Below are 27,569 nucleotides of genomic sequence, written 5' to 3'. Positions count from 1 at the left end.
AACAAATGTTTGGATAAAAATGTAGAATAGAATTTACAACAAGAAATTAATTTTTGGCATAAAGTTTTGGAATGGCTTATCAAAATAACTCTAAAATTATCAAAATATTCAATCACATTTCAAGGTCATCGAGAGTTTGAAAGATACATACAATGGAAGCTTTTTGTCTGAGGTAAAACGTTTAGCCAAATATGATGACACTATGAAACAAGTGTTAAATTTGCCATTGTGGCACATCAAAATATCTAAGTTCTAAAATACAAAATGAGTTCATATAATGTTTGAATTTGCATTAGAAAAATTCCTGCATAAAGGCAGAAAATATGGATGTGTCTCAGCTAACTGATGATTTCTATACAATTAGAAAGAAGTTCTAAATATAAATTTTCAAAGCAAGAAAATAAAAATCAACTTAAATGTCAGAATATATGGTAAGTTGCTTTGTGTTAATGAAATTTATTCAATTTGCATACTTGCTATTTAAATATATATTTTTGTTGTTATTTAGTTTTTAGGAGCATTAGCAACTAAGGCCATATTGCTCTGGGGATATGCAGTGGTCATTCCCTGACCTTTCTGCATCCTCTGTATTTGGTGGTCACGGGCTCGAACCCCGGTCTAATCAAGAAGCATGTGCTACACACTGCTGCTCCTGCCCACCTGGCTAAGGAGGTGCCATATATATTAGTATTAGTAACGGCCGCATGGTGCAAGGAAGCCTATGGCTTATGCTGCACCAGCCACAAAAAAAAAAATAAAATAAATAAATAAATAAAAATCCGAACAAAACAATGATAAAAACAAAAAATAAATAACTAAATAATAATAATTAATAAATAAAAAAAATAATAAAATAAAATAAAAAATAAATAAAAAGGAAATTAAACCTATCATCCTATGCGCTTCCCTTACCCGAAAGTACTATCCAGATGACCTTTGAATTTCCCCAAACTGTCGGCCTCTACCACCTATGAAGGCAACTTATTCCAGTAATTTATAACTCACTGGCTAAAATAAAACTTCCTGCAGTCCAATCTAAACATTTCCCCCCATAACTTGAATTTATGTCCCCTAGTTCTAGCATCATTTATAATCTTGAAAATTTTGTCCTCATTCATTTTACTGATGCCTCTCAGAGCCTTAAACACCTCGATCAAATCTCCTCTAAGGTGTCTAGTTTCCAAACTCTGCAACCCACATATTCGAAGTCTTTCTTCATAAGGACGTCCTTTTGCCGATCTCACCAGGCGAGTTACGCTTCTTTGCACCCTTTCAAGAAGCTCGATGTCTTTCTTTAGGTGTGGTCTCCATACTTGAACACAGTATTCCAAGTGTGGTCTAACATAAGCCTTATATAATGGGATTATCACGTCCCTATCTCTACTTGCAAAAGTTCAATAGATCATCGATAGGACACCATGGGCCTTCCTTGCAACCTGTTTACACTGCTCAGAGAATTTCATGTCTGACCGTATCGTAACACCCAAGTCCCTTTCCTCCAGTACTGGGTTTAGTTGAACTCCACCAAGTGAATAAGTTTTTTTGGGATTACTGTTTCCCAGGTGTAATACCTCACACTTTGTTGGATTAAAGCACAGCTGCCATTTTTCTGACCATTCCTGAAGTCTATCTAGGTCTCTCTGAAGAAGCTCAGCTTGACAGTGATCATTAACTGTCTTTAAAAAATTTAAAAAAATTTTAAAAAAATATTATATATATATATATATATATATATATATTATTTTTTTTTTTTTTGTACATCATTTGCTTTTGTGTTTAAATGCATATTTAAACTTACATTTAGAAGCATTTAGTGTATTGTATTATTATGTGATTCCTATTAAATATATCATTGTTATCAATATACCAATTTAAATATTTTATTCTCACTTCATTAATAGCCATTAATAAAAAAAATAACAGTAAAGTAAAAAGGGCATACATGCATTTTATGGGGTATATTAATGCTATTGACATAATTCTTTCAAATTGGATTTAATGTATCGTGTTATATACCTATTACAGAAAACATTTCCGCAGAGTGAATCGCAGTTTACATTTAATACAACGGTATATGAGGGAAAACCATTATGCTTGGAAACGTAAAATTCTCAAATGAAAAAAAAATTAACCGTTGTACTATGCTAGCAAAAGTAAAATTATGAAAATTAAAAAAAAAAAAAAAACTCCGTAAATCTACAATCTAATACCCCTTCCGACTGATCGTTGCGAGTAACAGTGATTGACATTCCTAGCCCACTAATCTGTTAGTCTTAGTTAGGATGTTTATTTCCCACTTGACACTGTTTTAAACAGTGGCAAGTGTGAGATAAACATCCAAGACTAACGGATTCACGTTTACAACAATTTTCGTATTCTATAGTATACGCTTCCCAAACTGGGGTATGCAAAATGAACCTTCTGGAACTGGTCAAATTATTCGTTAGCGACTTAATGATAAATAAAATTATTATATATTAAGTAAAGTTATATTATGTAAAATAAAGTTAAGGTAAATAAAGTTATTATTATGTAAAAATAAGAATAGAACTGAGTTGTTCTAAACACAAAACTTTGAATTTTCTTTTCAGAAAACCCAGTATTCATTCATATATACACATATACAGTACATACACAGAGAAATACAGAGAATAAGTTGTAGTGAAAAATAATAACGGCTAAAAAAGAATGAAAAAATAATATATTGTGCTATTTTATGGATCCGGATCACTGTAAGTAATAGCAGAAATACTCAGCAACCATAATGAAATATAGACAAATAGATTAGATAAGTGTATGAGTAGGGGTGCTGACCTGTCAGGTGTAGTTACAATGGAACAATTAAAAACTGCCTGAAAAATAAAAGCAGATTACATAAAATTAAAGGAAATTATACAAACATATATATATATATATATATCCGATAATTCAAAATAAAACAACATATAACATAAGCCAGTAGTATGGCAAAAAATGTAGAGGAAAAATTAACATAAAATAACAAAAATAAACAAACAGGGAAGGGGAAGTAAAGGTAAAATATAAACAGTAGCCGATAGTCCCCTATATAACTTAGCACTTTAATTCCAATTAATAAAACCGATATAAAATTTAAAATAATGCAAATTATAATATGATTTAGCGGTACCCCCCCCTTAGAAGGTACCATTTCCGAAAAATGTGAAATATCACCAAAAAGGGGTTAAAAGAACTACTGAAAGAAAAACAAAAAACAAAACAAAAAAGAAAAACTTTTAAGCTACTATATAGGTACTGAATACGTATATAAACATAACAGTATACAGTGGGCCATAAGGCCAAAATAACTTATAAAAACTAAGATAGCCTGTGTAGGTCTACATTGCCATACCCTGGAAATAAACATATAATTAGTAATCATATACAATATAGAATACACTAATGATAATGTAGCCAATTATTGATCTGTAGATACACTGGAAGGAACTTTTTCAAGGGCTAACCCCTTTCAATATATCTCACCAATAATTGGCAGAGCTATCTGTTTCTGATTGTCATCTGCCTGTTTAACTAGGCCCAATTAATAATCATAACCATAAAGGCTGTTTGGTTAAAATTTAAATTTAACAGCAAATAGGCAAGATAACAGCTAGCTCAACAGATAACTACGAAATGAATATATAGAATATTATATAGAAAATAGAAGGCCAACATAATTTTAAATTTCAGTTGTGGTAATATTATTTGATTTATATTTATGTAAAAGAAAGCTACTGCTGACATAAGAAGAAAGGAAGTAGGGATAAGTATAGTAATAGTACTTCAATTTATATATATATATATATATATACACATACACATAGCTGTCTGCTACGTATATATCATAACAGAAACAGAGGCCTTACTTGCTTTATTTCCTTTAGTTTTGGCTGCCGGCCCTTGATGACAGTTAAAATCTTAGGATCTATAGTACTTAGCATTAAGTACCAAATAGCATTAAGTATAATGCTATTTGGTATATATTAAATAAAAATATACAAATGGTACTTAATGCTAAGTACCATTATAGCATTAAGTACCATTTGTATATTTTTATTTAATTTTATGTAATTTGCTTTTATTTTTCAGGCACGTTAATTTTTCAATCTTAATCACACCTGACAGGTCAGCATCCCTACTCATACACTTATCTATTCTATTTGTCTATATATATATATGAGCCCATAAACTTTTTTTTTTTTTTTTTTTAATGTTTTGGAGGGGTCCATAAACTTTTTTAAAAAAATTTTTAAAGGGTCTGTAGATCTCAATAGTTTGGGAACCACTTGTATACAAGATTATGGACACAGTTTTTCGCTTGAATCCATCCTGAATTGGTGGCATATATCAACATAATCTTTCAGTGGTTCAAATGAAAATCTATTAAAAAAAACTATTTCTTTCACTTGAATAATCCAGCACCAAGAGGGAGAAAAGTATGTTTTCTCAACCTATGTAAGTGACATGGATAAACCTAGATTTGCAAGAATGATGTCAATCACGTTGATATACCCCGTAAAATGCAAGTATGCTGTAAAAAGTAAGTAGACAGTTGTTGGTATAATTGTCATCCTCTGGTATTTTATTTCTTTGTTCGGAAAAAAGTAAAAACAAAATTATGATAGGTATTTTTCAGAAATAACGGGTAATATGTTGAGTTTTTTTGTTTTTTATTGTGCAGTTGGGTTAACAGGGAAGGGCCCGTGACCTGAATTTCCGTTGGGGCCAATTTTTTCTAGTTACGCTACTGTTCCTAGCTAACCTAAAAATGAAAATTTGCAAATTCCTGGAACCATGAGAAAAAAATTCTGATGTATAAAGTTTGGATTCGACTGACACGACAGCCAATTTGAAATGTAGTTACAATGTAACTACATTTCAAATAAAACTTAGTTCTATTCAATAAAAGAACTTACATTTAATTTTTTTTTTGGAATGTGAGGTTATTTTTTAATATATTTTTTATATTTTGATCATAAATTCTGAGCAATAAATTGAATTTAATTGTTTATAAAAATAATATGTAAATTACATATGGGGAATAATACCATCAAAACCTTTTTTTAAATTATGCTTATGGTTGTGAAAATAAAGCAAAAAATTCATAAGCTGATATTATTTTACAGCACCCATACTACTTGCTTCTGTCAAATTCAATTTTATCTGTGAAACTTTGGTTTCATTATGATCATTTCTTTATATTCCATATTCGTAGATTTATTTGTTATTTTTAATAATTTCAGTGCAATGCCAAGGCCAAAGAGAGCTAGAGATATTGGGAGAAAATACCTGAGTGGAAATTTAAAAAGAAAATTAAATAAATTAATACAAGCCACTAACGGAAAGCAACATGGTGCTTTAGATAAGTATTTGTCAAGGACGTCCGACGAAGCAGGTCCGAGTTCTGAAAAATTTATGAAAGTGGAAGAAAGCACATCTCTAGAATCAGTCGTTAACATGGAAATGTTTCACCCAGAAACAACAAGTCAGAGTGAAGAGATCATCTCTTCAAAGATGATCAAGAAGATGATGACACAATAACCAGTCAGAGTGACATAAGCAATCAAGACTTTGAGGAAACAGATGTTGACTCAGAAATACTTCCGGCTGATGACACAACTAATCAGAGCAAAGAGTCAATCAGGAATCAAGAAAAAGAAGATCAAAACAATTCAAGCCTTGAAGGTCAGCTAAACATAACATGATCCAATCACTTGGCCAAAAAGAATTGTTCAACGTGAGAGACTATTTAGTGAAGAAAAGTCCACCAAAAATTCTTTTGGAAGATTTTCCATGGAACGAACAAAAATTCACTGCCAAAGGAAGCTTCTGAATGGGGAAATCATTCTTTGCCTGTGGATAATATACTCAGAATCAGCTGGCAGTGTATTTTGATTTTTCTGTCACCTCTTTGTAAATGGATATGAAAAGCGTCTTGGCTACAAATGGATTTGATGATTGGCCCAATATTCACACAAGATTATCAGAGCATGAAAAATCAAAAGGCCATTTCAGAGCTATGGTAAATTGTTGTGAACTGCAGAGCAGACTCTGCTGAAGAAACTATTGACAAAATTGAACAGAAACAGATTGATCAAGAAAAAAAGCGATGGTGTCAAGTTTTTGAACAATTAGTTGCTGTTCAATTTTTGTCAGAGCATAATTTGGCTTTTCATGGCTCTGTTGAACTGGGAAATTCCAACAATGGAAACTTTCTTGGTATTACAGAATTATTGGAAAAATTTGACCCCATTATTCAAGAGCACCTTTGATGAATTTCTGATAAAGATATTCAGGACCACTACCTCGGAAAATGAATTCAAAATGAGCTCCTCGGTATCATGGGAGATGCAGTACAAAACAATATTGTTGGGCAAATAAAATCGGTGAAGTATTTTGCCGTTATTCTTTATTGTACAACCGATATCAGTCATCAGGAACAAATGTCCCTGACAATTAGATACGTCTCTGATGGAACATTGCCCAATACGCCAGTTGGTGTGTATGAACAGTTTATAAAATTTATCAATGTAAAGAGCAGTATCAGAGAAAATTTGTACAATGTGCTGAAACAGAAAGTCAAAATATTAGTATTAGACATAACTAATATCTGAGGTCAAGGTTATGACAATGGAGCTAATATGAGAGGAAAAGTTTCAGATGTTCAGGCACAAATTTTACAGGAAAATTCAAGAGCATTTTTTACACCTTGTGCTTGTCACAATTACAATCTAATTCTAGGAGATATGGCTAAAACCTGTACTGATGCAATTACCTTTCGGACATGTCAACATCTGTACGTGCTCTTTTCAGCATCAACAAAGAGATGGCCAGTATTCAAAAAATATGTGAAGGGTCTTTCTGCAAAGCCTTTCTGTGAAACAAGGTGGAAGTATCAAATGCAAACTATGAAGGCTTTAAGGTATCAAGTTGGTGATTTCTATGATGCACTTTTGGAAATAGCAGAAATTTATCTATTTAGAAGATGCTCAAGCAAGAAGTGAAGCTGAATCACTAGCTAACCAGATCAAGGAATACGAGTTTCTTGTTTCATTAGTATTTTGGTATGATTTGTTGTTTCAAGTAAATTTTGTTAGTAAAGAACTGCAAAGTGATTCTACAGCTCTTTCTTCATTTAAAAAGCTTCTGCACTGGATGTCAAAGTATAGAGAGACTGGCTTTAAACAAGTCTTAGTTAGTGCCACAGAACTTGCGACAGAATTGGAAGTATCTCCTGAATTTCGCACAAGAAGATTACAAAAAAGAAAGAAACGCTTCAATCACAAGCCTGCTGATGAACCTATAACAAATCCGAAGGAAGCTTACAGGATAAACTGCTTTAATCAAATCTTAAACAAGACTTTGCAGTCTCTAGAGCCATGTTTTGAACAGTTAGTAAAACATAATAATCTTTTTGGTTTCTTGGGAAAATTTCTAAGAATTCCAAAGGATGAGTTAAGAAAACATGCTGGAGATTTAGAAATTGCACTTTCAGATGCCAAAATCACTGAGAGCAACGAATTGGTCAAGTCTGTGAAGGTAGCAGATATTGGTGGCCATATGCTTATGGAGGAAATGGAAGCACTGAAACCAATTCTTCCAGAATCATGCTTCAAAAATCCTTTAAATATTTTAAAATTTCTCGCAACTAATGAAAGAGCCACTGGATTTCCAAATTTATTCATATCGCTAAGAATATTTTTAACAATTCCAGTGACTCTAACGTCAGGAGAAAGATGCTTTTCCTGATTAAAGTTAATAAAAGCATATTGAGGTCGACGATGCTTCAAGAGAGAGAGACTCAACAGCCTTGCAATTTTATCTATTTAAAGAGAAGAAGCAAAGAATTTAAATTTTGAGACAGTTTTGAAAGATTCTGCCAATAAAAAGGCAAGAAAAATATCCTTCTGATTAGTTTTGTTTATATTATCAAAATGTTTGGTCAATTGTTAACAAATTGCAATAATATAAAAATAATAATGAATTTTTAATAGTTTTAGTTTTCCATTATTTCAAAATATTGAGGGGTTAATATTGAATTTTTCAAGAGGACATCGGCAGCATGCACCAATCCAGATCCACATTTGCTAAGGCCGGCACTGCATATTTTATATTGTCTTTTGTTGTTTTTTTATTTCATGTTTTCATCTAGACTTAAGACTAAAGTCAAATAAGTTTCATATATTGTGGTTATTCATATAATACAGAAAATTATAGCTACAATTAATCAAAGTGCAATTTATGGTATTATATATTAATATCAGTTACAATATAATTGTAGTGGGAAATTATTAAATAGAGAAAATAAAATTTAATAGTCAAAAACGATGTACAATTCAATTACTACAGAGTTCATCAAATTTACAAAATATTATCACACAAGTCCAGTGCTGAACTACATCCACTATGTGGTTTGCACCATGTGCTTTGTAACTAACACAAGAACTAAGGCATTCTAAATTGGGAAGCAAGTGCTATGGACTACATTATGTACCACTGATTTACCTTCCAAGGGATATGCAGAAATATTATGGATTTTTTTTTTGTATTATAATCATGTTTCCTATACAGTTTATCTTCATAATACACCAGAAACACAAAGATATTTACTTATTATTATTATTATTAATATTATAATCCATATGGTGCAAGGAAGCCTGAGGCTTATGCTGCACCGACCAAAAATAAAATTGAGAGAGAGTAGAATGGAATTATCAAGAAAGAAAAAAACGATATCCAGCTCAGAACCCTGGGTGTGCTAAGTCCATACTCACCAGATGTAAGCCCCTGGGGTGTATTGAAGAAAAAAAAAAATGAATACCAATATTCCAGGAGAGCTAATATCTCCTTCAAAGTCCAAACTTATAGGTACAAAGAATCTTTTTTTGTAGAGATGGGATTCATTTGAATGAAGTGGGTGCAAGGTTTTGCCAGTATCATTGAGGATACTTAAGAGTTCATAGAAAATGACAGTTGGAAGAGGGAAGGGAATAGAGGTAATACAGATACAAGTTTATCTGGTGATATGGATTCTCAGGGTAGCAATGTTTCAAATGGGTAAGAGGCTAATGATAGGGAAACAAGCTTATATAACTTCAAGAGGTTTGAAAGGAGGATAATAACTACACAAAGAACACCTAGTCTCTTGTATATAGTAATGTCAGAAGCATCATCAATAAAATAAGTGAATTCAAACTCCTGGTAAGGACAACTAACATTAACATTTATTGGGCTAATGGAAATATGGTGTCACCCAGAGCAGTATCAAAATAGCTGTTGATGGGGTTGGTGAATTTCACTATGTTATGTACAATGAATTTAGGAAGGCTACGGAAGATAGAAAGCATGCTGGGGTCATACTTCTTATTAAAAGCTTTCCCGGATTCAGCAGTTACACATGCTAGCGTTGAATCTGGGTGGCATGAGTTAGTTCGTAGAAGATATGAGGGTAAGAGTAATCTACAGATCAGAAGGTTGTTAGGGGCCATGATGAGAGAATCTACAGGCAAATGGAATGGTCTAGCAAGTATGAGTGTCTTATTATGGGCGATCTCAATTTGTCTACCTGATTGATTGGAGCAGGTGGTAGGGAAATTCACCATGGGGAACAAATTTTTAAATCAATTAGATGACTGTTATTTGTATCAGCATGTTAAGAAAATACTAAAGGCAAAATTATTCTAGACCTGAACATCACCCACAAACCAGAAGACAGTGCTGATAGCAGTACAGGAACTATCATTAAGGAATGATCACAGAGTTCTAATTTGGATGATGAGGAGAGAGGTAGCAGTAATTAATGGCAAACAAATGAGTTTTTAATTTCAGGAAAGATCATAACAGCTTAAGGTACTATATAGTGTACTTAAGGTACTATCAACTGGAGAGACAGTTCACAAAGTGCAAATACATTAGAATTATGGCATACCTTTAAAACTATAGTCAGAAGCTGTGAATGTATAAATGTTTTAATTAAACTAATCTATTCAGTGTGAATGCAGTCATCAGTGATTAAGTAAACTCAACAGAAGAGTTGTAACTGGATGTCTCCTTCCTTCAAGACAATCCTACTGACATTTGTCATACATCAGATTTACTTAATGTTCGTTAGCTCGAACAGATTGTAAATGAGCATTATAGTTTAAAAAAAAAGTACAACATGAGGATTTCGGGATGGATGGATGAATAAATGAACTAGCCAGATTAATATATCAGAAAAAGTTGCCAATGTATGGAAAAGTTACAGAACAATGAAAAGTACTGAAGCTTATAACAGCTACAAGTTGATCTGTAATAGTGCCACAGAAAGGGTTAGGTGCGCAAATGAAAAGGAGAAATTGATGGCTGAGAAAACAAAGAACAAGGAAATTTTCATGTATCTGAATACTAAGAAGCAAAGTACAAATCAGATCTAAACCATATGTTGTAGAACCAGAACAAGCTGATGTTGTAGATGAATTGAATAGGTACTATACATTGATATTTTTACAGAAGAAAGGCCCTTCATAATGAGGAGAAACTGGCAAGTGAAGCTGAAAAGCATAAATTAGCAATATTGAAATTTCTGATGATTATTCATAAGAAAAACTTTCATGCCTAAAGGTAAATAAGGCTCCTGGAGTTGATGGCACATACCCAGTAATTTTGAGGGAGGCAGCAGGAAAGAGTGTATGGAATAATTAGGGTTAATTATGAGATGTCATTGGACTCTGGAGTGATCCACTTGGATTGGAAAAGTGCCAACATATCGTCAATACATAAAGGCAGTTCTAAGGGTGAAGTGGGTAATTACTAACATCAATATCTGTCCTCTGTGATTTTTCCCTACTATTTCTCTGACTTTCCTTCTATTTTTCCCTGACTTCAGTAGTAGGTAAAATTATGGAGGCAATAATAAAGAGTGCAATACAAGATAAGATCATTTAGTTAGAAATGGAATTCTAAAGGCTACACAACAAGATTTTAAGGGAAAATCACATTTTACTAACCAGGTTAGCTATTTTGACACAGCCACTCATGAGCTGGATGTAGGAAATAATTTCATTATTATTTTGATTTTAGAAAAACATCTGACTCAGTCCCAGTCAGTAATCAAGAGTACAATACAAGTTCATTTAGATAGAAATGGAATTCTGAATTAAACACAAGATGGTTTTTGCAAAGGGAAAATCATGTTTAACTAACCTGGTTGGCTATTTTGAGTCACTTATGCTCTGTATACAGGAAATAATTTCTTTTAGTTGGATTTTAGCAAAGTGCAAGACTCAGTCATGCATAAGAGGGTACTGTACACTAGAATGTTGGAATCACAGGGAAAATCCTTAGATAGACTGCAGGAGGTAAAGGGTTCGATTAATGATTATTCTACATTAAGCTAACATAAGTGGGGCTCGCCCAATGATTAGTACTGGGACCACTGCTGTTTTTTAATTTTCCAAAATGATATTGATGAGAGGATATGAGGTGTGATATCAAAATTTGCAAATGATATCAAGATCAGTACACTAGTCAATAATTAGTGCCAAACAGTGCTTCTTTAGGACAACTTAGACCTCAGGGATGATCAGAAAAGTGGCAGCTATGTTTTAATGCAGCAAAATCTTACACTTTGAGAAAAGCAACCCCAAAATAACTTATACACTTGGTGTTTGTTTGTTATTTGGTTTTTAGGAGCATTAGCAACTAAGGCCATATTGCTCCAGGGATATGCGGTGGTCATTCCATGACCTTTCCACATCCTATGTATTTGGTGGTCACGGGCTCAAACCCCCAGTCTAAATTATACATTGGTGTGGCTGAACTAAAAACAGTGGAAGAAATGGGTTTGAGAGTTACAATATGGTTAGACATGAAGTTCTCTGAACAGTGTAGACAGACAAGCAAGGCCCACGGTGTTCTATCGATGATTTATTGTACATTTGCTTATAGACATAGGAAGGTCATAATTCCACAGTATACAGCAACTTCTTATACTGTTCAAGTATGGAGACCGCACATAAAGCACACGTGCTTCTTGAAAGGGCCCAAAGATGGGTAACGGGTAACTTGCCTGGTCAGACCTGCAAAAGGGCCTCCATATGAGTAAAGACCTAGAATATGTGGGTTTCAGAGCTTGGAAACTAGGCACCTTAGAGGAGATTTGATTGAGGTGTTTAAGGCTCCTAGAGGCATAAGTAAAATGAATGGGGACAAAATTTTCACGGTTATAAATGATTCTAGAACTAGGGGCCATAATTTCATGTTACAGGGGAGATGTTTAGATTGGATAGCAGGAAGTTTTATTTTAGCCTGCGAGTTATAAATTCTGGAATAAGTTACCTACATGGGTGGTAGAGGCTGACAGTTTAGGGAAATTCAAAGGTCAGCTGAATAATTACCTATGGGAGGAGGGAAACACATAGGTTGTCTATTTCCTTTTCTCTTATTAATAATTTATTTTTTTAAATTTTCTTATTCTTATTTTATTTTATTTTTTGGCTGGTGCAGCATAAGTCATAGGCTTCCTTGCACCATGTGGCCATTGCTAATAACTAACTGTAAAACTACAATTGGAATATTGTGTTCAAGCATGGAAACCACACTTAAAAAAGACATTGAGCTTCTTTTAAGTGGACCAAAGACAGGCATCATTCCAAGAGAGATTAGCAAAAGGGTGTCCATATGAGAAAAGACTGAATTTGTAGGCTACAGAGCTTAGAAACTAGATCTTAGAAAAGACTTAATTGAGGTGCATAAAGCTTTGAGAGGTGAAAGTAAAATGAATTTTCACTGTTATAAATGATTTGAGAACTACAGGCCATAAATTCAAATTATGGGAAATAAGATGTTATACAATTATATAGATTGCAAGAGGAGATTTTCTTTTATACAGCAAGTTGCTAATCAAATTACTGGAATAAGTTACATTCATGTGTGGTTGAGGCTGACAGCATGGGGAAATTCAAAGGTAAGCTGGATACCTATATAAGGAGTCAAATAGGTAGTTTATTTTATTTTTACCTATTATTATTTTTATTTTAATTAATTAATTATTATTATTATTTTTTTTTTTTGGCTAGTGCATCAAAAGCTTAGGGTTACTTTGTACCATATGGCTAATACTGCACTTACATATGGCATGAATTCAAAACTTTTCTTCTGTTTTGAATTATCTTAATTTTCTAAATTAATTTTCTCTTACACAAATTAAGATTTAAATTATTTAATGTACTCATAATTTAATCCTTAACATGAGGCAATCAGGATATGTGATACACATACATCCCAAAAATATTAACTATATATTTTTTGAGGTTAATCTTTAGAACAGTGTGCGCACTCCAGTTTATTTGGTTAAACTGTGGGTTTTTTTTAATATATTAATATAATTTAATAAATTATATTAAAATCGAATATCCTAATAGTCGGCTAGCGAACAAAAGGTTATTTAGCTTATGCCGTTTTGAATTATCTTAATTTTCTAAATTAATTTTCTCTTACACAAATTAAGATTTAAATTATTTAATGTACTCATAATTTAATCCTTAACATGAGGCAATCAGGATATGTGATACACCTACATCCCAAAAATATTAACTATATATTTTTTTGAGGTTAATCTTTAGAACAGTGTGCGCACTCCAGTTTATTTGGTTAAACTGTGGTTTTTTTTTAATATTTTAATATAATTTAATAAATTATATTAAAATCGAATATCCTAATATTCGGCTAGCGAACAAAAGGTTATTTAGCTTATGCCACTAATTTAGGGTGGATTCAAACAAAAAAACAGTGTTTGTAATCTTCAATGTGTGATATTGCATATGGTCACAGTTTTTTTTGCTTGATTCCATCCCGAATTAGTGGCGTAACTAACCTAACCTGTGTTCACTAGCTGAATATTAGTGTATTAAAAAAAACACAGTTCATTACAGTTTAACCAAACAGACTGGAGTGCACACCCTGTTCTAAAATAGCCTTGTTTTGTATTCATTCTCAAGGCTGTGCCAAGGAAAACTCAGAAGCAACTCTGCCCAGGCAGTAGTCCTCATTTCAGCTGAATTTGTGCCTACACAAATGAGAACTCTGGAGCCTATAATTTGGCAGTGCCCGTGACAACTCCAGGCTCCACATTAATTTGATTATCTTTTTAAAAAGTCTGCTAAGCCCATAGTATATATTAGCCATCAACAATATTTTTGATAAAAAAAAAAAAATACTTAAATTAGTGTGCTGAGTATTATTATTTGAAAAATTTTCCTGAACCCTCCTCTATATGGCCTGTGTATAGATATTTTGTCTAGACCATACAAATTTATAAAAGTGTCCAGGGCTCTTGGGTTTGGGGGGGGGGGGGGAGGGTAAAATGAATCAATATGTCAATGACACTGTTTTGTCTACAGGAGCAGCAAAAGAAAAAATACAGTATTACTGAAAATTTTTCATGTAGTGGTGATTTTTAGTTTGTGATCCACATGATTAAAATGCATGTTAAGATGCTTAAAATGTGATTAAAATGTCTTGGAATGGCTCTATCTCTGAAAAAAAAAAAAAATCACAATCGGCTATGCATTTTATAATAATCCCACTCATTAAATCAATATAAATCACACGAAGATCAAGATATGCAGTTCAACCACTCGGGATGCCACGTAAACATACGAATTTAGTCTGTCAGGGGCTCAAGGTGCAAAGTCAATAGGTGAGCATTACAGTAGCCATTTCCCAAACTCTGAATGGGGGAGGAACCAACCAATGCCTTTGCACAAATCTGCCCTTGCCAGATTCCATGCTAATTAAACTACAAACCAGCAGTTGATGTTAATTCCCCCCCCCCCAAAGTTTTTCTCCAAACAAGCTAGTATTCTAATATATGAAATACTCAAATCGAACAAAGAAAGATATAAGCACTTTTATGTGAAACATACGAATTTTGCACTGTTATGCAGAAAGTATTATTCTTGTCTTATAGTAAAGTCATGGTAATCAGACATAGCTTATTTTTGTGCATAGCTATGAGCAAACTGGGTTTGCTATTTAGTGCATCAATTTCATATTGTGGAGGCACTTCACCACAAGTTGCCTCGGTATTTCATGACTCCAATGGAGAAATATATTACTTTTTATTTAAAATATATGCTACTACCCAGACACAGGTTTTGACTGTGACTGGAATCTCATCAGCGGGCAGGTAAGCATTGTGCAATCCTGCAGTGGGATCCACAATATGTCAGATGGTGCAATAAATATTGCCATTTAAGTATATGCAAACATCAACCCAGACTTCAACTCTAATGAGAGTCAAAACGCAATTCTGAATAGTGGCATATACTTCAAATATTATTATTATTAGCCATATGGTGCAAGGAAGCCTGAGGCTTAGGCTGCACCAGCCAAAAAAAAAAAAAAAATTCCCGAGTTACCCTGAGCGAGGGAGAGAGAGAAGTAGAAAGGAATCACCAAGAAAGAGAAGAATGATGATATCCAGCTAAGGAACCTGGGTGTGCCATGCCCGTACTCACCAGATGTGAGCTCCTAAAAGCAATATACGTCTCCATTACGGCAGTGCCTTTTATTTAGAGTCGTGCAATACTAAGCAACTCGTAGCAAAGTACCTCCAAGGTGAACTCAATGCACCAAGTGGCAAACCCAGTTTGCTTATAGCTATGCACAGAAATTGGCTAAGCCCATGTACAACGACTATATATAGCTTTCATGGCTTGCAACTTTTGCTCTAAACTATGTATTATTCTTAACTAACGCCATAAAAGTCAATTCACTGCGTTAAGAAATAAAGAAAAACTGAAATTTCCTCTAATGGTAAATTATACTCTTATAAGATATGAGTTTCTTTTCGGTAACAGGGAAGATAAAATAATTCAGATTGAATGATTTCATCAATTGTCTGCTTACAGTTATGCGAAAAATTCTTTTGCTGCGCAGTTTTTTTTTAAGATATATATAGTTTTTCACTTACTCCCTGAGAGGTTCGGAATTCTTCCCGTTTTTGATGTAATATCAGCTGTCAAAGCAGCATACTGCTGCTCAAACGACTCCATCAACGAAGCCATCTTTATAATATGACATACAAACAGATGTTTGTTTGTAGTTTACAAATCACGTCGCTAGGGCCTTTCAGTTCCTCAATTCCTACAGTTAACCGTGATACTGTATAGATACTGTATTAACCACAGCTACTCTTAGCCGATGTATAGTTTGTGAACGAATCGATTCTTAGATGCATATACATTTGAACGCGAACAAGCTGAACGAAAACCCCAGTGGCTCACATTTGGTGAGTATGGGCTTGGCACACCCAGGGTCCTGAGCTGGATATCATCATTCTTCTTTTTTTGGTGATTCCCTTCTACTTCTCTCGCAGGGTAATTCAGAATTTTTTTTTTTTTTTTGGCTGGTGCAGCATAAGGCTCAGGCTTCCTTGCACCATATAGCTAATAATAATAATAATAATAATAATAATTGTGATAAAACGATAATTCCCAACTATTTGTCCAAGTATAAATGGTAGCGTTCGCTGAAAAACATCAGAGACAGTGCTGTGAGAGTTGTCATTTAAAAAAAAAACCAGAGTTTATTTTCATATGGTAATCCGAAGACTTTAATAAGGCATTGGGGACGTCCAAGCTTAACGGTACCAACTATTGATCTCAAAGCATCCTCTTTTGATGCAATGACTTAAATGCAACTTGTGAACTGTACATATCAGAAAATAAAATATACATATCAGAACATGAACACCTTCTTCTCTATTTCTTTTTTGGGTATTATCAGCACGCAGATAGCAGATTCCCTGGTCCGGCTACACGTCCCAGGGATTTTAACCAACTAGTGGCAGTAAAGTAAAGTGTAAAGTGTGTTTAGGCTCAAACGGCACCAGGGGTTTCTCCCATCTCCGCGTAGTTTACATTGTGGTGTGATGCAGTTCACTGTAAAGATCAGAGATTTAAAAGTATATGGATCTTGATGTGTATGATGTCGTGTACCGTTGTTCTTCTGGCCATTTAGCCCCCAGACCCCTGCTGAGGCCCGACGTTGCCCACACTTGCCCCATGGAGGCAGACCAGGTATCCAGTAGTTGTAGTTTACTCTGGCAGGTCCTGTCACCTAGTTTCCTGAGATTTCAGTGGCTAGGACCTGAAAAAAAAAAAAAAAAAAAAAAAAACGTTTGCGTGGGTTGATCGCTAGATTGAAAGACCGAAATGTGAGCGAACTTAATTTGGAACTATTAAATTTTTACCTGTGGGGTATACGCTGGCGAGCAGATAGAGAGGGAGAGGAGACTGAAGACTGGGGGGAGAAAGACAGAAGAAATGGGGTCAATAGAGAAGACGACCCCATTAAAAGTCAGTGGTAGTATGTATTATATTATGTGCATTGCATAAATTATTTGTACGGTATTTTATATATGTGGCGGGGTTACCAAGAAAGCTAGCTGGGACCGCCAAGTGTAATAAATAAATAAATTATAGTCCAAGCTTATTCTTGTTCTTTCGATTCACATGGATACCAACTCACAAGTCATTATACTTCCTATTACAGTCAAAAGAAACTGTTATATTAGGATCACCGAAGAACGAACTCATCTGAACATATATAATATGTGTGTAAGTTGCGAGTGTTCTCTTGTCGATTTGACTTGTTTTGCTAGAAGCAAAATCCGAGTTTTGGGGGAATGGGAGGAATCTGAGACCGACTAACTCATCCATGAAGTAAAAAAAAAGCACATAAAAGTTCCTCGCGTCATTGATGGGGTTCGAACCCGGGCCTTTTCCGCTCAGTGTGGGGAGGATTGTGCTGCTTGCATTGTACATTCAGGAGAAAAACAGCAGGTGACTCAAGGTTTTTCATTCCATACTAATGCTATCGAAGAGAAAGTCTTGTAAATGACCTTGTGCTGCTTGTTATTTTTCTGTCTAATATGATATCAGGAAAAACATAGATTTGCTTGTCACAGCCTGATCTGACAACTTCCGATGGAATTACTGAAAAACAACCGCTGAAATAACTTGCTGTTCAGAACTGCTAGTGAAAAATACAGTAAATAAGCATCCCCGGTTCCCGTGATCCAGTGACTATAAAACCTTCACTCTTACTACAGTGATTATTCAACCTAATTGTTAATTTATAGATATGAAATACCATTGGAGACACTAGAAGTGCAACTAGATGTTCCTGTGCCCAGAACAAAATAAATATTTTGCCCTCCTAATCCTCACTGAATAGACATTATATGCTTCAAAATGCGTGTTGCTCGCACTCATTTTGTGATATTTCAAACTTAAAATGATAACGATAAATAAATATAGAGAGTGTCCACAAGCCTCCTTTAAAAAACTGAAAGGTTGATGTATGCACAGGGTATGTATTATGCAAACCTGAAACCACTACAGGTGATAAAATATATCTTCAAGTTTTTATTCACCAAAAAAGTGTGCGCGCTGCAATAGATTGCTTGCAGTGTAATTGCCAAACTGCAATCATGGCGGAATATATCAATCTTGATTTTGTTGTCGATCGACAGCTTCTAAACAAGCTGTCACTTGTTTGGTTTTATCCTCAGACGGCGATGTAACACGTTACTCTGTTGACCTTGACATGCTAAGCTCATGACTGGTAACGTCGTATGGATTTCTCTGGGTTTCACATAAAACTTCCTCGAACCAGATCCACTGTGCCCTCATTGACATTTGTTTGGCCACGACCACCACCTTGACCGGGATGATTGCACAAACGGACGTCCTTTTTGAATTTTCCGTACCATTGCAGAACCATAGGTCTACTCAGTGACTTATTTTCGCAACCGTATTCGGTATTGCAATACCAGGGCAACTAGTTGAGAAGACAAGTTTACTACTATAGAATTCCAGGGGTATTTCAACGCAATACATGAAATCAAATCAAAAGTCGTAAGCTGTACCTGCGCTTGGTTTCGGTTATGGGGAGACTTGTGCTCTCACCAAAGACTGAGAGCGAACCTAGTACTCAGCACTAAGACTTGGGTTTGGTGTTTGTGAATTAGAGAAATTAATTCTAAGTTGAATTTAAATCCAAACCTTACAGCCAAATACTCGGTACTCGGTCTTCCGTGGGAGAAGAAAGTCTCCGTCATAGAAATCGAAAGCAGGTAAAGCATACGAATTTGATTTGATTTGAAAGTAAAGTTAGTTCTGCAGTTTGAGACTTCATTTTTCATACCGTACTAACTGTGCCATGTTAAATATGTATATATATATATATATATATTAATTACGTAGTAAATTAGTATTATTTATTCTCGATCTGCTCTTTTAATAATAATTTTCGACTTTCTGTTACCTTTGGCTAAGTGTACAAAGAAAAGTAACAAATAATTGTTTCATTTCTTGCTTATGTTAACGCTAGAAGAAAAGATGTGACTTATATTGGATCACCTGATACAAGTATTGATGATCCTGTACAGTTTGCAAATTAACTGAATAAATAATTTGTATGTACAGATCTTTAAAGATAGGTATCAGAAGTCTGTTTAATATTAACCAGGTGCGACCCTAGACAGAAATGCATTTGACACCCTTGAGATACTTTTATTAAATATTATTATAATAAAAATTTTGAATTTCGGCCCCCCCAGACGTTGACTCCACTATGCCCTACTTACCAGGCTTACCATGTTTCACTGGCAATGATGATAAACTAGAAGTTAAATGATTTTACAGTAACTGAAAAGAAGTTGGAAATTGTTGCAGATAAAAGCGAGAGATTCCATCTGAAATTGGTGGAATCTGTATCAGTGTCACATTTCGACATAAACCAAATAAGCCATGGCTTGAGGCTTAACTATCCCCAAGTAGACTTCACGTTGCCATCTACATATTTTGTCCTCTTCGCATGCATTAGCGTTGGTAGAGGCATATGACGCAAAAAGCGAGTTTATATAACATCAGTCAAAAAAAAAAAAAAAAAAAAAAAAAAAATCCTATTCACCTATCCCTTCCCCCCAAAAGTTTGTCTAGTTCTGCCTTGAATTTGGCAGGGTTGTTAATGACACTAATGACAGTACGCTGCTGCAACAGGATCTAGAAAAGTTGAGCAGATGGGCTGAGTGGTGGCAAATGAAATTTAACATTGAGAAATGTAAAAAAAACCTATGGGAAGCAGTAACCCCATAGTAACGTATCAACTCTGTGGTACTACACTGACAGTGGCAGAGAATGAAAAGGACCTGGGGGTAATTGTGCAGGCAGATATAAAGTTTAAGTTTTCTGAGCAGTGTAGACGGTCTACCAGAGTAGCACATGGTGTCTTGTCAATGATATACAGGAATTTTTCTAGCAGGGGTAAGGAGGTTATTATCACCGTGTATAAGGCAATGGTCAGACCACACCTTGAGTACTGTATACAGGTCTGGAGGCCTCATTTTAAGAAGGATGTAGAGCTGTTGGAACGTACAGAGAAGGGCAACAATATTAGTGAATGGAACAAAGGGTTGCTCTTAAATTACAGTGTCTGGAGACTAGAGACCTGCGAAGTGATCTGATTGAGGTGTATAAAGCCTTGAATGGTTTGAGCATGCTCAATGCTGATGGGATTCTTCCTCTTGCTCAGAATAATCGCCTGAGAGAGCATAAATTCAAATTGAAGAAAGACGGTTGTAGGTAGATGTGCGGAAGTTTGCCTTTAGCCAGCGGGTGGTTGATTGCTGGAACAAACTTCCATCTGTCGTTGTAGAAGTTGATAGCTTAAATAAATTCAAGGCAGAATTTGACAAACATTTGGAGCGAGTGGATGGGTGAAATAAGGGTTTTTGTTTTTTATGATGCTATATAAGCTTGCTTTCTTGCATCATGCACCTTTGCTAATGTTAATGCTAATGCTAATTGACTTAAGCTATGAACTTCCAAAACGACAGATGGAAGTTTGTTCCGGCAATCAACCACTCGCTGACTAAAGGCAAATTTCTGCACATTTATTCTACAACTGTCTTAGCATTAGCATTAGCATTAGCATTAGCAGAGGCATATGATGCAAGAAAGCAAGCTTATTCAGCATCAGCCAGAAAAAAAAAAAAAAAAAAAAAAACCACTCCCATTTCACCCCTCCGTTCGTTCGAAATACCTGTCCAGTTGAGCTTTAAATTTGTTTAGGCTATCAACTTCAACAACAAGTGATGGAAGTCGGTTCCACCAACCAACCACCCGCTGGCCAAAGGCAAATTTCTGCACATCTATCCGACATCCGTCCTTCCTCAATTTGAATTTATGCCCTCTGAGGTGATTATTCTGAGAAAGATGAAGAATCCCATTGGCATTGAGCATGCTCAAACCATTCAAAGCCTTATACACCTCTATCAGATCACCTCGCCGGTGCCTAGTCTCCAAACTCTGCAATTTGCAAAACTTAAGCCTTTCTTCGTAAGAGCAACCCTTTGTTCCATTTACTAATCTTGTTGCCCTTCTCTGTACCCGTTCCAGCAGCTCTACATCCTTCTTGAAATGAGGCCTCCAGACCTGTATACAGTACTCAAGATGTGGCCTTACCATTGCCTTATACAAGGGAATAATCACCTCCTTATCCCTGCTAGAAAAATTCCTGTATATCATTGACAAGACACCATGAGCTACACTTGCAGCTCGTCTGCACTGCTCAGAGAACTTCATATCTGCCTGCACAATTACCCCCAGGTCCTTTTCATTCTCCACCACTGTCAGTGTAGTACCGCAGAGTTGATACGTTGCTCTGGGGTTACTGTTTCCCATATGCAGCACTTTACATTTGTCGATGTTAAACCTCATTTGCCACCTCTCAGCCCATCTGTTCAACCTTTCCAGATCCTGTTGCAGCAGCATAGCGTCAGTATTGTCCTTAACGACCCTGCCAACCTTTGTATCATCTGCAAACTTGGACATTAAACTTGATATCCCATCATCAATATCATTCATAAACATCGAAAACAACAACGGACCCAACACTGAACCTTGAGGAACTCCACTAATAACATTAGTCCACGTTGAGCAGTGTCCATTGATTACCACTCTCTGTCTTCTGCCACTCAACCATCCCCTTATCCATAGCAGCAATTTGCCTCCAATGCCACACTGCTCCAATTTGTGCAGCAGTCTTCCATGTGCAACAGTATCAAAAGCCTTTCTAAGATCCAAATATATAATATCAAAGTTATTCCCTGCATCCAGTTCTTTTGTGACTACATCATAGTATCCAATCAAATTGGTCAGGCAAGACCTGCCCTTAACAAAACCATGCTGCGTCTGAGCTATAACTGAATTCTTGTCTAGATGATCCTGCAGTGCTTCTTTAACCAGTGCCTCCATTAATTTACCTGGAACAGAAGTTAAACTAACAGGTCTATAATTACTTGTGTCAGCCTTTGATCCTCCTTTGTGAATTGGGGTCACATTTGCACATCTCCAGTCTATGGGTACCTCCCCTTAGTCCAAAGAAGCTCTCATAATTATGGCTAGGGGTTTGCATACTTCCTTTGCTGCCTCCTTTAATATAACTGGATAGATCCCATCCACCCCAGGTGCCTTTTTTATGTTTATCCTCAACAATCTCTCCTCCACTTTCCTCTCAGTTATTACAAAATCATCCAGCTCACTGCCAATGTTTACTTTACCTACATCATTCTCCTTCCTGAATAACTCCTCATGCGTGAATGTAGATGCAAAATACTCGTTTAGATTGTTAGCCACCTGAGCAGGATCCTCACCTGTTGAACCATCAATATCCAGTGGACCAATCTGATTCATCCCTTTCCTTTTCGAGTTCAAGTATGTAAAGAACTCTTTTCTGTTTTTCTTTGCATCCTTTGCCAAGGATTTTTCATAGTCTGCCTTTGCCTGCCTAATCTCCTTTGTGACTTGGTTACAGACCAACTTATATCTATCATAGGCTTCCATGTCACCCATTAATTTGTATGTATCCCATGCATTTTTCTTCTCTGCCACATGTCTCATTAGTTCATCTGACAACCATTTAGGCCTAAACCTTGAACAATATTTCTTAGTTGGTATGTAAAGCCTGGTAGCCTCCAAGATTAGTTCCTTGAATGCTTCCCATTTTGAGTTTGCTGTTGGTAACATCATCAGTTGGTCCCACTGTATAGAATTTAAATACTGTCTCAGACCATCATAGTCGCCTTTACGAAAACAAAAACCCTTCCCTTTACCTCTGATGGTAGTTACCTCCTTGAGTAAATCCCACTTCAACACACTGTGATCACTGCCACCTAGTGGTTCATTTATCTGCAGGTTCTTAATGCATGAAGAATCACTACTGATAATCAGATCAAGAGTATTGCTCCCTCTAGTTGCCTCACGAACATGCTGATGTAGAAAACAATCATCCAATAAATCCACAAAAGCCTTGCTAGTGTGCGAGTGACCAACCCACAAATTCCAGTCAATATCTGGGAAATTAAAGTCCCCCATTATAAGACTCTCTGATTTACTGGCCCACTCTATTTCCCTGTACAATATCTTATTATACTCATCAGAGTCATTAGGCCTATAGCACACTCCTACTCTCAATTTTGATTTCCCTATGCTTATGTCACACCAAACTGACTCGACACTGCCCTGTCCATCGATGTCGACTGGCTTCACTTCCTTGGACTTTATGTGTTTCTTAATTAATAGCATAACCCCTCCTCCCCTCCTGTCCTGTCTATCCTTTCTATACACATTGTATTCCCCAAATTCCAGTTCCGCATTACTTATATCTGTGTGACACCACGTCTCTGATATCCCAACAATATCTGCCTTTGATGTTTTGAGCAATACCTCAAATTCATCAAATTTATTTACCAAACTCCTAGCATTGGTGTACACGCAGGTATACATGCACCTGTTTCTATTCTTAGCTACCCTAACACAACCCATGTGTTTACTTGTACCGCAATGACTACCAGCAGTCTCTGAAATATCCTGCATCTTGTTTTTCAGACTTCTGCTCATTTCAATAGAAGCAGTGCAAGAATCACTTCCGTCTTTCTTCAATTTGAATTTATGACCCCTTAAGTGCGTAATTTGAGCAAGAGGAAGAATTGGGAAAACTCATATCACAATAATAAACTCGTACACCAACCGTTTAAATTGAATTAAGAAAATTTTAATACTGTAAAATAATACTGTAAAGTATAGTACAAACAATCTATTTACAATAAATATAAAACTTAAATTAAATTAAAATAAATATATAAAACATTTAAAATAAGCGCTAAAACTGTAGCTTTCAGAAGCATCCGCTTCCTTTCTCAAGCTCACGGTCGAACCACGTGTGGAAGTGCCGTGAGCCTGCTATTTAAGGATGTGTTGTGTAAGTTTTAACTTACTGTTGAAAAAGGAAGCGGATGCTTCCGAAAGCTACAGTTTTAGTGCTTTTATTCTATCATATACAGTATTTTAAATGTTTTATATATTTATTTTAATTTAATTTAAGTTTTATATTTATTGTAAATAGATTGATTGTACTATACTTTACAGTATTATTTTACAGTATTAAAATTTTCTTAATTCAATTTAAACGGTTGGTGTACGAGTTTATTATTGTGATATAGGAAGAATCCCGTCAGCATTGCGATTGCTTAAACCGATCAAAGCCTTATACACCTCAGTGACATCACCTCGCAGGTGCCTCGTTTCCAAACGTTGCAATTTGCGGACGGGACTTAAGCTTTCCTTGGTAAAAGCAACCCTTTGTTCCCCCTCATCTATCTCGTTGCCCTTCTCTATACTCGTTTCAGCAGCTCTACATCATTCCTAAAATGATACCTCCAGACCTGTGTGTGGTACTCAAGATGTGGCCTGACCACTGCCTATACAATGGGATAATCACCTCCTTGTCCCTACTTACAAAATTCCTATATACCATTGACAAAACCCCGTGAGCTCCTCTGGCAGCCTATCTGCACTGCTCAGAAATTTTCATATATGACTGCACAATCACCCCCCCCCAGGTCTTTTTCATTCTCCACTTCTTTGTGTGTACACAGAGTGGACAGAAATCATGGGTTATTAGGTAAGTTTCCCATGAGTGGAGGCGGGTAAGCCCACCTTTCGCCCGAATAAGGGCAGTCACACAGCGAGGCATTGAGTTCTCTATTTCACGAAAGAGTTCCACAGGTATTTCCATCCATGCTTGTTGCACCGCTGTCCATAATTCCGTCACATTCCTGGGTGGAGGATCCAAAGCTCAAACGAACCTTTCCACAGCATCCCAAAGATGCGCCACAGGGTACATGTCCATTGAACGGGGAGGCCATTCCATGGCAGTAAAATCTGCAGAATGCTCTTCGAACCATGTTCTAGTCATCATGGTTCTGTGGGGAGATGCATTGTCCTGCTGGAAGAGTCCATTGCTCCATGGGTACACGATGACCATGAAGGGATGCAGATGGTCTGCAAGGATGGACACATAACCTGGACCGTTCAGAGATGCGTCTAGACATACCAGAGGTGCCAAAATGTGCCAGTTGAACACACCTCAGACCATGACCGACCGTCCACCTGCTTCAACAGTTCCTTATTGACATGACGGGTGCATAGCTTCGTGCGGTTTCCGCCAGATACGCACCCTCCTGTCCTCTCGAAATAACTGGAAACGAGACTCATCAGACCAGGCGACTCGTCTCCAATCATCCAAGGTCCAGTGCCGATGTTATTTCGCTCAGTTGAGGCGTAGAGTCCCGTGTCGTGATGTTAGCAATGGGACTCTGGTGGGTCGGTGGCTCCCATACCCTATTGCAGCTAATGATCGCCTGATGGTCTTGGTGGAGACGTTTCTGGCACCTCCCTCGTTGAAGTCGGCGGTGATTTATGCCACTGTGGCTCTCCGGTTCGCTGAAACAATGCGAGACAGACGTCGTCGACCACGTTCATCCATCATCTTTTTCCGCTCACATCGCTGTACACGCTGAGATGTTATTCCAGAAATGGGGCATTCCCGATACATTCTTGATACTGTCGCACGTTGACAGCCCAATTCTGTACCACCTCCGCGATAGAGTGACCCATGAGTCGGGCAGCAACTATCATCTCTCTTTCAAAGTCGGTTAACTCACAACATTTATCCATACTGACATCGAATTACTGTTTACGTGAATGCAGCGGGGCAGTGTAGCTATATACCTGTCAAGCTGTGAGTCCGTCAACTAGCGAGAGGGGTGACTGCATCATGTTGCCCAGGAACCAGGTATCCCTTTAATTCTGTCCTTTCAGGTAGTACGGCACAGTTGGTACGTTACTCTGGGGTTTCTGCTACCCATATGCAGTACTTTGCATTTTTCAATGTTAAACTTCAGTTGCTACTTCTCAGCCCATCTGCCCAACTTTTCTAGATCCTTTTGCAGTAGCGTACTGTTATTACTGTCATTAAGAATCCTGTCAACTTAAGAAAGGCTTGGGGCCTGATCATGTCTAATTCTGGCCCTGCTTTTGACAATTAGAGAGAATGGTGATATGTACAATGACTGATACATTCACCAGATGAAAACGTCATGTGCTACTACATAACTCCGGCCTGCCTGAACATTTCGGCAGACCGGAGGAATTGGCGAAAAGAGACTAGTTTGCTAAGAAGAGCGGTATGTAGATCCTGTCAGTTTTCATCGAATACTGCTGGACAGGAACTCGAAGAGGCCACAGTACTAATATTTGTGCAGGGATGATTTGCAAGGAGCTGTATCAGATTTTCCAGAAGAGCTGCAGTGTACAAACCAAACAACGTGCGAAAATCGCATTGCCACTTTGCCTATGCAAAACCCATCGTAATTGGTTCCTGTGTCTTTAGATAGATGTGTTATTGCTCACAGTGAAGTTTTTTCGATGTCAGAATCGTGTTTGGGTGTAGTGAATTACAATCACCAAATTATGTTTTGAAGAATTTTAGGAGGTTTGGATTAAGAGTTTAATAGAATAATTTTTAGTTTTGTTTAATATCTTTTACATTTAAATAAATAAATTTTCTGTTTATACTCCAGCACGACAACCATGTCAGTAGAGTTTTTACAATAAATCATCAATACAAATATTTATCGTATTTAGTAGTCACGGGCTTGAACCCAGGTCCATTCAAGGAAAGCGTGCTATGCAACTCTCGCTCCTGACCACTGGGCTACGTCAGGCCTTTTCTGTAATTTTAAGAATTTAATTTCGTCAAATTATTTTCTACAGTATTCTGTAAATTTAATTATTACCATTTGTAAAATTAATTCTACAAAGTTATATTGTAAACTTTTAAGTTTAAATTCTTAAATTCAGTAGTAGATATCAAAAACAAAGTAATTACAGTAGTTGGACAAAACAATGGAAACACCTGTAATAAGAGTTACAAGTTTGTAACTCTAATTAGAGGTGTTTCTTTAAATTGCATTAGAACGGCAAGTATTCTAAGCGGAATAGATTCAGATAAATCTCGAACTGTCTTAAGAGGAATATGGACCATTCTTCATGGGGGAACGTTTCAAGCTCGTTGATGATGAAGGTAGAGGAAATCTGCTTCTCACTTTCCTCTCCAAATATGCCCACAGTGGTTCAAGGATGTTTAAGTCTGGTGAT

General features: G+C 36.2%; 1 protein-coding gene across 1 annotated transcript in view; it reads right to left on the bottom strand.

Annotated features, from left to right (window-relative positions):
- Positions 1 to 16,067, bottom strand: part of Vti1a (Vesicle transport through interaction with t-SNAREs 1a) — a 116,546-nt gene extending 100,479 nt beyond the window's left edge. Inside the window, exon 1 of the mRNA XM_090380277.1 lies at positions 15,974 to 16,067. Coding sequence (XP_090236403.1) covers positions 15,974 to 16,067 — 94 coding nt within the window. The remainder of the gene's footprint in view (positions 1 to 15,973) is intronic.
- Between the last annotated feature and the right edge of the window lie 11,502 nt (positions 16,068 to 27,569).

This window comes from Mastigoproctus giganteus, chromosome 8 (genome assembly GCF_048544385.1).
Source record: "Mastigoproctus giganteus isolate SK-2022 chromosome 8, ASM4854438v1, whole genome shotgun sequence".
Lineage (NCBI taxonomy): Eukaryota > Metazoa > Arthropoda > Arachnida > Uropygi > Thelyphonidae > Mastigoproctus > Mastigoproctus giganteus.
The sequence above is the reverse complement of the archived record's forward strand: the minus strand, read 5'-3'. Positions and strand labels throughout refer to the sequence as shown.